Source organism: Nyctereutes procyonoides, unplaced genomic scaffold (assembly GCF_905146905.1).
Source record: "Nyctereutes procyonoides isolate TBG_1078 unplaced genomic scaffold, NYPRO_anot_genome, whole genome shotgun sequence".
Lineage (NCBI taxonomy): Eukaryota > Metazoa > Chordata > Mammalia > Carnivora > Canidae > Nyctereutes > Nyctereutes procyonoides.
The window spans coordinates 15,529,812-15,542,506 of NW_026575020.1; the positions used below are offsets into that span (position 1 = coordinate 15,529,812).

The 12,695-nt window shown below is 38.2% G+C and overlaps 1 protein-coding gene across 6 annotated transcripts in view; it reads right to left on the reverse strand.

Annotated features, from left to right (window-relative positions):
* The window catches only part of TRIM37 (tripartite motif containing 37), a 133,259-nt gene that overhangs the window by 35,382 nt on the left and 85,182 nt on the right, over positions 1-12,695 (reverse strand). For all 6 annotated transcript variants that reach the window (XM_055317320.1, XM_055317353.1, XM_055317328.1 and 3 more), the window contains exon 18: positions 7,600-7,794. In XM_055317320.1, coding sequence (XP_055173295.1) covers positions 7,600-7,794 — 195 coding nt within the window. The remainder of the gene's footprint in view (positions 1-7,599; positions 7,795-12,695) is intronic.

Here is a 12,695-nt window from a genome sequence, read left to right on the forward strand (position 1 = left end):
TATCCCCCAAAAAACAAAAAACGGGGAACCAATAGGCATTAATTAGACAAAGAACAAGTCCTCATTAGCAGGAATGACACCTGAACCTGCCTACACATTGCAGCAACCTTCTACCACAGAAGAGGAAGTAGAGGAAAAAGTAGACCTTGTCTACGCCATCTCCCAACTTCTGCCTTTTCAAAAGGACTCAGACTGTGTTTGGGTATCAGGAGGTAATGTGCTCAAGTAGGTGAGCTCCCTCCTTTGGCCCCAGGGCATATGGGTTCAGGAATGGTTTAGTAAGTTCATTCCTCTGACAGTGTTTAATTTTTTTTTTAAAGCTTTATTTATTCATAGAGACACACAGAAAAAGAGAGGCAGAGACACAGGCAGAGGGAGCAGCAGGCACCATGCCTGACGTGGGACTTGATCCAGGGTCTCCAGGATCATGCCCTGGGCTGCAGGCGGCGCTAAACCGCTGCGCCACCGGGTCTGACAGTGTTTAAAGTGGATTCATGACTCACTTTCAGCCAAAAGTCTTCTGGGCAAGATTCTTCTATCTTGATAGGAAGATTTTACTGCCTTTGTTTATTTAAGAAACATCCAGAACTTACTGAATGTCAGATTATCTCATTTAATTCTCTCATATTAATTGTCTGAGATAACTAAATTCTATTTTTACCTTCATTTCATTTTATTTATTCTGTGGTAGGGGAGAGGCAGAGGGAGAATCTTAAGCAGGCTCCACACTCAGCACGGAGCCCAACATGGGGCCTGATCCCACAACCCTGAGATCATGACCTGAACCAAAATTGGATGCTTAAACAGCCATGCACCCAGACACCCCTAGAAAGAATTTTTTATAAATGAGGTAAGGAGAGATTTTAGAAACCCAGGATTTGGTCTCAGATCTACCATTTTGTTGCTGTAACTTTATAGAAGCCTACCAACTTCTGAGTCCATTATTTATTTGGAAAATGAAGATAATAATATATACCTAACAGGGCTGTCATGAGGCTCATAAACATTGAGAAGACTCAATGTTTATGAAAAGCATTCTGGGACGCCTGGGTGCCTCAGCAGCTGAGTGCCTCCCTTTGGCCAGGGTGTGATCCTGGAGTCCCAGGATGAAGTCCCATGTTGGGCTCCCTGCCTCTGTCTCTCATGAATATATATATATTAAAAAAAAAGCATTCTGTGGTATAGTCCCCATCCAAACTCTTTCCACCAAGATGTCAGAAATAGTTTTCTAAAACACTAATCAGATATTACTTTCCTGCTTACAATCATTCATGAGAGCACCAGCCTCGCATCTGAGGCCCATTATCTAATTTTTAGTGGCTTTATTTTCTGCCTCTACCCCAAACATATCCCAATGTTTTGATATTACTTGCAACTCTGTAATCCACAGGCAATGCTATATCCCACTTCTATACTTTACACATGTCTTATTCCCTTTGCTTTCTCTGTTAACCCACACTCATCAGAGGACATCTGAAATGTCTACTCCTTTAGGCACTTAAACCACCAACTGCCTTCTCTTCTTTCAAATCAATTCTTACCTAATTTTCTATAGTACTTGGAATATACTTCCATTGCAGCACTTGTCACCTTACAGTAAGAAAGACAAACATACAGACTGTGAACAACTTAAGGGTGCCGATTACATCTTAGTGATCTTTGTATTCCAGGCTAACCTATGGCATAAAATATTCAAAATGTTTCGCTAAATAAAGTCTTTACTGATTAAATCTTGCACCCCACATCTACATGGACTTAAATCTGTATTAAGTCACATGGTTCAGTTTATTACTAGAAACTGACAAGGATTTTAAAAAGTAAAAATCCCAAATGGGAAAATACAAAAAAAAAAATAAATTTAGACAAACCTCCTTCATTTGATAATCAGACAACCAAGCCTATTTCAAAAAAAAAAATTTTTTTTTTTTTATTTATGATAGTCACAGAGAGAGAGAGAGAGAGAGAGAGAGAGAGAGAGAGAGAGAGAGGCAGAGACACAGGCAGAGGGAGAAGCAGGCTCCATGCACTGGGAGCCCGACGTGGGATTCGATCCCAGGTCTCCAGGATCACACCCTGGGCTGAAGGCAGCGCTAAACCGCTGCGCCACCCAGGGATCCCCCAAGCCTGTTTCAAATGTTAGGCACTGTGCTGGCCAGGGAATACGACAGTGAACAAGATGAAACCTCAGTCTTTGTCCTCACAAAGCTCACAATCCAACTGGAAAAATGAAAAATAATTTCAGTACCATACGATAACTGCCAAGACAGGAAAGCGTAATGGGATCTTCTACCACAGGAACTTGACAATTTAAAGAAACTGAAAATACAAAACCTTCCTGAATGTGACAGGTTATGAAGTTAATTAGAATTGCCTGGGTGGCTCAGCTGGTTGAGCATCTGCCTTTGGCTCAGGTCATGATCCCAGGGTCCTGGGATTGAGCTCTGCATCAGGCTCCCTGCTCAGCAGGGAGATTGCTTCTCCCTCTACCCCTAATGCTCACTCTCTTGCTCTTTCTCTCAAAAGAAAAAAAAGAAGTGAGTTTCAACTGTAATAATTCTTTCCTATCATTCAGTTATAGCCTTCAAGATTGACAATTCTCTAAAGCTTCTCCTCCAGACTTCAATATCTATCAATGCTACTACCATCCTGGTCACCTAAACTTCTTCAGAGTCCTCCATACCATATTCTACCTGGCTGCCAAACCCTTTAACTCCAACTTCACGAGATTCCACATATTACTATTGCCATGCTACTATTAAAAATCTTAATTATATATAAAGCAGATTAGTGTATTCCTTAGAGGTTAAGCAGAACTTTTATAATGTCAGATGAGGGGATCCCTGGGTGGCTCGGCAGTTTGGCGCCGGCCTTTGGCCCAGGGCGCGATCCTGGAGTCTCAGGATCGAGTCCCGCGTCGGGCTCCCGGCATGGAGCCTGCTTCTCCCTCTGCCTGTGTCTCTGCCTCTCTCTCTCTCTCTATGTCTATCATGAATAAATAAATAAATCTTATAATGTCAGATGATTCTAAAGACCTTACCTCAAATCCATATATTTTTAGATCATATAATGATTGAGAAAATAGCCAGAAATGTATGAATTTGCCTTCTCATAGTAAGAACCACTGAAATAAATTTCTACAATAGTACTACCCTTATTTAACTTCCATTTCTGATAGTTTTCTGGGCACTGGCAGCATTCTAAAAGCATCCTGAATCAAACTACTCCTAAACTGCAACAATGGTTCCCCAATGCCCACTATCCATCATTCCTTAGGCTAGCATGCAGCACCTTTCACAAAATAACCCCACCTAACTTTCTATTTACCATTACATGTACCATAAAACTTGATTCAATTATATTATCTATCATTCATACCCCAATGCCTCTTAAAATGCTCCTTTTATAGTATAGTGGTTAAGAACATGAACTTGCAGCGAGTCTGATACATAAGAGGTTCACTCAATACGTACTAAAAGAAAGAATAAGAAAATAAAGGGAACTATGAATAACTCTAGGCCAACAAATTTTTGACAACCTAGATGTAATGGACCAATACCTTGAAAGACAATCTACCTGGAAAAGAACAGAAAACCCAGAAATGGACCCTCAACTCAATGGTGAACTAATTTTTGACAAAACAGGAAAGAATATCCAATGGAAAAAAAAGACAGTCTCTTCAACCAATGGGAAAATTGGACAACCACGCAGAGAAGAATGAAACTGGACAATTTCTTCACTCCATATACAAAAACAGACTCAAAATGGATGAAAGACCTAACTATCAGACAGGAATCCATCAAAATCCTAGAGAACCTGGGGCAGCAACCTCTGTGACCCCGACTGCAGCAACTTCTTGCTACACACATCTCCAAAGGCAATAGTAACAAAGGCAAAAATGAACTACTGGGACTTCTTCAAGATAGAAAGCTTTAGCACAGCAAAGGAAACAGTCAACAAAAGCAAAAGACAACATACAGAATGGGAGAAGATAAAGGACTAGTATCCAAAATCTATACTTATCAAAGAACTTGTCAAACTCAACACCCAAAGAAAAAGAATCCAGTCAAGAAACGGGCAGATGACATGAACAGACATTTCTCGAAAGATGACATACAAATGGCTGACACATGAAAAAATACTGAACATCACTCAGCATCAGAGAAATATATATCAAAACCACAATGATTTAATATTGGACCTTCACACGACCTCACACCATCAGAATGGTTAAAATTAACAAGTTAGGAAACAACAAATGTTGGCAGGGATGCAGAGAAAGGGGGAACCTTTGTATATTTAGTGGGAATGCAAGCTGGTACAGCCACTCTGGAAAACAGTATGGAGGTTCCTCAAAAAGTTGAAAACAGAGCTATCCTATGACTCAGCAACTGAACTACCAGGGATTTACCCCAAAGATACAACAGTAGTGCTCCAAAGGGACATCTGCATTCCAATGTTTATAGCAGCAATTCCCACAATAGTCAAACTATGGAAAGAGCCCAGATGTCCACTGACAGATGAATGGATAGAGAAGATGTGGGGTGTGTGTGTGTGTGTATACACACATTGCAAATCTTGCTATTTGCAGTGACGTAGATGGAACTAGAGGGTACTATGCTAAGCGAACTAAGCCAATCAGAGAAAGACAATTATCGTATGATTTCACCCATATGTGGAATTTAAGAAACAAAACAGAGGAGCAGAGTGGAAAGGAGAGAAAAATAAAACAAGATGAAATAAGAGGGGGAGACAAACCATAAGAGACTCTTAATCATAGGAAACAAACTGAGGGTTGCTGGAGGGCAAGGAGTGATGAGGTAATTGGGTAATGAACATTAAGGAGGGCATGTGACATCATGAGCACTTGGGTATTATGAAAGACTGATGAATCACTGACCTCTACCTCTGAAGCCAAAAATATATCATGTTAATTAACTGAATATAAATTTTTAAAAATTAAAAAAATAAGTCAATCTGCCAAAAATCGAAGAAATAGACAATATGAAGAGGTCTATATCTACTTTCCATTATCATCAAGAACAGAAGTAGAAGGAATACTTCAAACTCAATCTATGAGATACTACTCTCATATCAAAACCAAAGACAACACAAGAAAACTACAGACCACTATCTCTCCTGAACAGAAATACAAGAACCTCCCACAAAATATTAGCAAATTGAATATAACAGTGTATAAAAAGAATTATAAACCACAACTAAGTGGGATTTATCCCAGGTATGCAAGGCTGGTTTGACATTTGAAAATCAATAAATATAATCCTCACATGGTATCAACAGATGCAGAAAAAGCATTTGACAAAATCCAATATCTATTCATGAATTAAAAAACAAAACAAACAGCTCTTAGTAAACTAGGCATAGAGGAAAACATCCTCAACTTGATCAAGAATAGCTTTGAAAAACCTACAGGTAACATCATACTTAATGGTGAAAAGCCTGAAACTTTCCCACCAAGATCAGAAAAGGCAAATATGTCCCCTTTCACCAATCCTTCTCAACACTGTACTGGAAGTCTTAGCTAATGCAGTAACATAAGGAAAAGAGCATGCAGTAAGAAAGAAAAAGAGAATTTCTTTCTCAATACAGATTGAGAAGAATAAGCAAAGAACCAAAATAAACATTGAAATCCAAGCAAATATTTTAATAGAAAGGCTGGATCTTTCTGCAACATTAGCTTCTAATATCCTCTAGTTATCTTCAGCTGGTTTTCATGACTCCATTTCCTTGGTTTCTCTCCCTTCCAAAGGCTCTTTGATCTTGTTCATCTTCCACACACACAATAAAAAGATGTTCACCAAAATCATATCCCTAGCCCTTTTCTTGTTAAAATTTTCTTAAAACTCTCTTTTGCCTCACTCCCTAGGCAAATAATTGCCTATATTCCAGTTTTTAATTTTTAGCTGTCTATTAAGCATCTCTTCTTTGATATCCCACTGGCATGTCAAACTCAAGATGTTTATAAAGTCTTGCTCTTCCTCTCTACTACCCTCTTCCTTGTGTTCAGCATTCTGAACACTTGGATTTGAAACTCAGGTCACTTCATTTATATTAATTTTACACAGAAAACTAATTTTTAGATAATGAGATCTTATTCTGTTAAGTTTGCATTCATTTTTCTAATGACATTGAATATTTTTCAAAAACATGATTTTGCCTGTCTATAAGATATACATGGCTAAACTAGAATTTTTCAAACTTAAGCGTATTGTTGGATATTTTCAAACAACTCTGTTTTCTCTTTGGGATACAGTCCTAGAAGTGAAGTTATATGATTAAAGGATAGAGGTGTTTTAAACCTAATGCAAAAATTTCCTTCGGGGCGCTTCAGTAGCTCAGTTGGTTAAGCGTGGACTCTTTTTTTTTGGAAAGATTTTATTTATTTGTTCATGAGAGACACATTGAGAAAGAAAGAGAAAGAGAGGGGGGGGCAGGCAGAGACACAAGCAGAGGGAGAAGCAGGTTCCATGCAGGGAGCCTGACGTGGGACTCGATCCTGGGTCTCCAGGATCAGGCCCTGGGCTGAAGCGCTAAACCGCTGAGCCACCTGGGCTGCCCTGATTTTTATTTTCTTTGTAATTTTCTTTACTTTCCAAATTTTTATAATAAAAGTACCATAGAAAAATACTATAAAACTATATACAGTGTGATGAATTTTTACAAAAGCACAATATAAAATGTACTTGGATCACAGAGAAAAGGCAAGTATTTCATAACATGATTGAAGACAGTCTTTCAAATTAAAGTCTCAGACTTCCAGGAAGTATACATCAGAAAGAGGCCTAAATAGTTCAGGCTCTAAGATTACCCCCAACCCCAACTAGAGCAGCTCTGTTTTCTACACTGAAGCTCTGTCTCAGACTTTGAAAACTGAGTTTTGCTGCTTTAAAGCAGCATCAAGATCACTGTATTAAATCACTGATATCTGATTTGTGTAACACTATTGTTTAAGAAGGTAGGAAAATATGGAGTATATTTTAGAAAGCTAAAAAAAATGGTTTTTAAAATGTGGCATTTAAAGATAAATTCTTAGCTGTTCAAAATGACTATGCCTAAGAGTTTCAAAGAAGTCCAGGTTTGACTAAACATCGTGTGTGTGCGTCCATCACATTACAGTGGCACAGATGTAATTTCTCTTTAATAACCTTTGCAAATACAACACTGATGCTAATTGGTATACATTTTTAGGCTACTGAACATCAAAGCATGAAATCATATTTTTTTATATTCAGTTTAGACACAGTTCCACTTAGAAGTCAGGGTATTCATGAGTCCTGCAAAACTTCACAAAGAGGGCAACAGTACTTTATATAAATCAAACTGTCAATCAGGTACAATCTCAATGCCAAATCATATACAAACATTCTAACAGGCATTATGACATTATTGTGCCAAACATCATTTAACAATAGCAACCAAAAAATTAATTTGATTGATATATCATTTTTATGACATATAATGAAAAATCATTTTACTATAGAAAGATACTGTGTTCCAAGACTTAAATGAGACACTTGGATTAAAATCAAGAGTTTTTTTCAAGAATCACAGAAAAAGGGGAAATTATTGCTAATACTTTACCTGTGGGCTGCAAAAGTGAAGCAGGTGGGCGACGCTGTAAGCCCCACAAATTCTCCATACTACTTCGGTCCTTAAGGTCCAACAAATGTATTAAAATTAATGGATCAATGTCTAATAAACTATTGGTAGCAGCAGAACATAAATGTGCTCTTCTTGACATTCTGCTACTGGCACCCACATAGCCATGATTACTACCTGCAAAAGAAACAGAGATGTAGAAAAATGCATGCAATGAATTTGCACAAATTTAGTTATACTTAAGGGAGAAGTAAATCAATTAGTGTTGTCTGAATATTTGTCTATGGACCTCTCTTTTAGGAGTTGGTGTAACAACATGATGAGATGCAGAAAGGAGAAACCAGATAGAAACCAGATTGCCAGAGAGGTGAACATAAGCACAGTGACTAAGCACTGGACTCATTACTATCCAGAATTTAGGAAGAACCTTCAATCCCATCCTCAGCCCTAGAAATAGAAAGGTGGTAGCATATACAATATGTATAATCAGGGGGATGAGGGTGAAGGAGAGAGTATGTCCTATAACCCAGTGGTCTTAAAAGACATATCTCCATAATATCACAGATTCCAAGGAACTAGACACCAAAACAGTAATCTTCTCAAGTTTTCAGACTGATGCACAGTATTGACACCTGTGAGCAATGTCCTATCTACGTCACCTATATTGCACTAAGCTCCTTAAGCTAAAGAAGCCACTTGATTTTTCTCTAGTGCCTAATACAATAACTAGCAAATATTAGGTATGGAAATGGTGGTTAAACTGACCTCCTTCAAGAAAACTATTTAAATGTATTCTAAAGAAACTCAAAATTTTAAAATATTACATGTAACGTCTTAAAATAAGTAATATAAAAATAACACAAAATAATCAGGTCCTAACTATTCATGAGTATTTCTCCAAAAGATCTGGAACAAAGTAACTCAGGAGAAAAATTCCAATCATTCAGAAGCTTCAAGCCAATTATTTATTTCTATGTGTTTCATCTATATTCACATCCTCACCTTTTCCAACTTCCTCTTCTGAGGATATCATCCCACTGCAAATTTTCTTCCCAGACTTGGTACGCCCTGAAAGTCCTATTAAAAAATATCAGAAAACTCCTCTTTCCCACAACTTCTACAAAGGTGCTCAGTGTATCCAAGGAAGGCCACACTGGAGTGAGGCTCTCACTTCATCTGGGGATTAGCACCACGTCTGACAGTGCCACTCAGCATTCACCTGCACCACAGCCTCCAACCCAGGAGTTCACCAGCACCTTGGCCCTCATTCTGCAACAATGATGAAGTGACATCCAAGAAGGATAAGATCAATGTCCTCATTAAAGGATCTGGTATAAACGTTGAACCTTTCTGGCCAGGGTTGTTTGCAAAGGCCCTGGCCTATGTCAACATCAGCAGCCTCTTATTTTATTTTAATTTTTTTAATTTATTTTTTATTTATTTATGATAGTCACAGAGAGAGAGAGAGAGAGGCAGAGACACAGGCAGAGGGATAAGCAGGCTCCATGCACCGGGAGCCCGACATGGGATTAGATTCTGGGTCTCCAGGATCTCAGCCTGGGTCAAAGGCAGGCGCCAAACCGCTGCGCCACCCAGGGATCCCGAGCCTCTTTTGAAATGCAGAGGCTGGTGGATACTAGGACACCAGGAGGTCATGGCCCCTCTATTACTGCTGCCCTGGCTGAGGAAAAGAAAGTGGAAGCAAAGAACTGGAACAAGCGCGCGCGTGCACACACACACACCCCTATTCACAACAGGAATAAAATATAATTGTGGACATAAGGCAAAAAAAGAAAGTGGAAGCAAAGAAAGAAGAATCAGATGAATCTGATGATGACATGGGCTTTGGTCTTTTTTGATTACCTTTGTAATGTGCTCAAGAAAGAGCTGAACTCTTTAAAAAAAAAAAAACACTATTCCCTCTCCACCTTGAAACTGTATCTTAACCCTTTTCCTTTACTAGGAAGTTTCCAAATCAAGCTGCATTTGGGAGGAGTTTTTAAAATTACAGATTGCTAGCTCCACCACAAATGTCTGAGAAATATGCTGGAGTGGGATTGAGAATTTTTTTCTAAAAAGCTGCCCAGGCGGTTCCGACTGGATAATAAGTTATTCAGTGGCCCTGTGTATTGTAGCTACTGCCCTGGTATCTGGTTCTTCTTTAAAAATAAAAGTTGCTCATTTTTCCACATTACATGGACCCATTTAACACTAGCACATTCCTGTTTCTCAATACTCTTCCCAAAGCCTTCATCAATGATCAAAAACTCCTTTCTTTCGTGGTTTATGCCCTTTGGCTATTCCCTCCGTCCCATCTTCCCATCCTTTCTATTCACTATCCACAGGCATCAAAGACTTGAGCATCTATTTCAGTTTCCCTTTCTCAGAGCTGATACTGCCATCATTCTGGATGTTGTGTAGGTCTGTCTCAATACAAAGTATACAGCCTAATAAATGTTCACAAAGTACCAGTGACCCCCAAATCCCATGTCTCCTAAAATTGCTCACTTTCCTCTCCAAAGGTAACCATCCTGAATTAAATACCATAGAAAAATTTTGCCTGGTTTTGAACTTTATGTAAATGAAATGACAGTATGTACTCTAATATCCTGCTTGTTTGTTCAACATTATATTCATGAGATTCATCTATACTGCTGTATGTAGCAGTTTATTCATTTTCATTATTGCTGGGTGGCATCCCATATATTAATATATCCCAATCTCCTTCTTTATTCTATATGTAAAGGGTTGCTTCCAGTCTTTGGCTGCTAAGAATAAAGCTACTGAATTTCTCAGATAAGAGAATAAAAATATAAGATATAAACTGAATAGAATAAAAAGATAAGAGATAAACTGCTCTTGAAGGTCACATGAAAAAAATATAAAACTCATAAAAAAGTAAATGTATCAATGACAGATCCCCCACTTCTTGAGCTATGCCCTTGCTAAAATGTCACACTGATCTACTGAAGTTTCTCATTTTATCATAGTGCCTGTATGCAGGAGCATGACATTCAAGGTCCTACACAGTCTAGTTCTAAACCAACTTTCTCACATCCTTTACTTGGTTATAAACTGCATTTCTTTTTCTTTTTTAAAGATTTTATTTATTTATTCATGAGAGACAGAGGCAGAGGGAGAAGAAGGCTCCCCACAAGAAGCCCAATGCAGGACCCGATCCCAGACCCCAGGATCATACCTGGAGCCAAAGGCAGACACTCAACCACTGAGCTACCCAGGCGTCCCTATATTTATTTTTCTTAAGTTAAAAAACATATACATAGAGACACAATGACAATACCTAAAAAAGAATGATGCTGGGATCCCTGGGTGGCGCAGCGGTTTGGCGCTTGCCTTTGGCCCAGGGCGCGATCCTGGAGACCCGGGATCGGATCCCGCGTCGGGCTCCCGGTGCACGGAGCCTGCTTCTCCCTCTGCCTGTGTCTCTGCCTCTCTCTCTCTCACTGTGTGACTATCATAAAAAAAAAAAAAAAAAAAAAAGAATGATGCTGCCCTAAATACTCTTATAAAAAAATCTACTCACTAGCCTTTGCTCACACAAAAGTATGTGTATGTTCATCTTAAACACATATTGCCCAACAGTTTTCCAAAGTTGTGGTATCAATTTTCATTCCTACTGGCAAGATATGAGAGTTTTCATCTCTCTACATGTTTTCAACATTTAGTATTGCCAGTTTAAAAAATATTTGTATATATTAGCTGCTACAGTGTGTGTGCAATGGTATCTTATTGGGCTTTTATTTGGCACTTACCGAAAAAAAAAAAAAAAAGAAAAATGAAGAGTCTCCGAAATCTGTGGGATCTCATCAAATGTACCAACATATATATAATGGGAGTCACAGAAGAGCAAAGAGAAAGAACATGAATGAAAGAAAAATGATTGAAAATTTCCACCATATGATGAGAAAAATATTAATCTAACACATCCAAGAAGCTTAGCTCAACAAACTCTATTTAAGATAAATAAACTTGAGAGGTCCACAGTGGGACACATCATCAATTTGTATTTCTCTGATGAGAGGCTAAGTACTTTTTAAAATGTGCACTGGCCATGTGGACAGCCTCCTCAATGAAATGTTTATTCCAGTCTTTTGTCCTTTTTTTTCTAGGAGGTAGTCTTATCTTTTTCCTGTTGATTTACGGAAGTTCTTTATATACTACAGAAAGTCTTTTGTGAATTTTTTATTTATTCTGATTAATAAGACATGTTGTTTGGAAAAAAAAAATCAATATATCTTTTTAGACCAGACTACATACCTGAGATCTTCTAATTAGTCCTACAGGTTTCTTGAAATCAACACAGATCAAATTGAATAAATTATGTTCTGTTCCTGGACTATCTTCTGTAAGAGCCCAGCCTAACCCAGAAGCCTTAAGGAATCATCCCCACACACCCACCAAATCCATCCCATCCAGTCAGACTCCTAAATCCTACAAATTCTACTATTTAATATCTTTGACGTTCTGCTACTGGCACCCACACACCCATGGTTACTACCTGCAAAAGAAACAGAAATGTAGAAAAATGCATCCTATAAATTTGCACAAATTTAATTATACTTAAAGGAAAGTTAATCAGTGTTGTTTGAATACTAGCTAATGTTCTAGATTAAGAATGATATTTTTAGAATGATACTTTTTATTCAGAATGATACTATTTCAATACATGATTTTAAGTGTTCTCTTGTAACTAAATGAAAATAACTCAATAAACTAAAAGCAATTCTTGAAGAGGCACCTGAGTCATTAAATAATTACTTCAAGCTATATAGCCTTATTTAATATAACCTATATATTGAAATTAAATAAATATTACTTTACTGCAGGGACACCTGGGTGGTCAGTGGGTGAGCATCTGCCTTCGCTTCGGCTAGGTCGTGATCCTGGGGTCCTGGGATCGAGTCCCACATCAGGCTCCCTGCAGGGAACCTGCTTTTCCCTCCGCCTACCGTCTCTCTTTCTCATGAATAAATAAAATCTTAAAAATATATGTATTATTTTACTTCATACCTAGCTTCTGTATAAGAGAAATTTTCTACATAATGGACAACTAAACA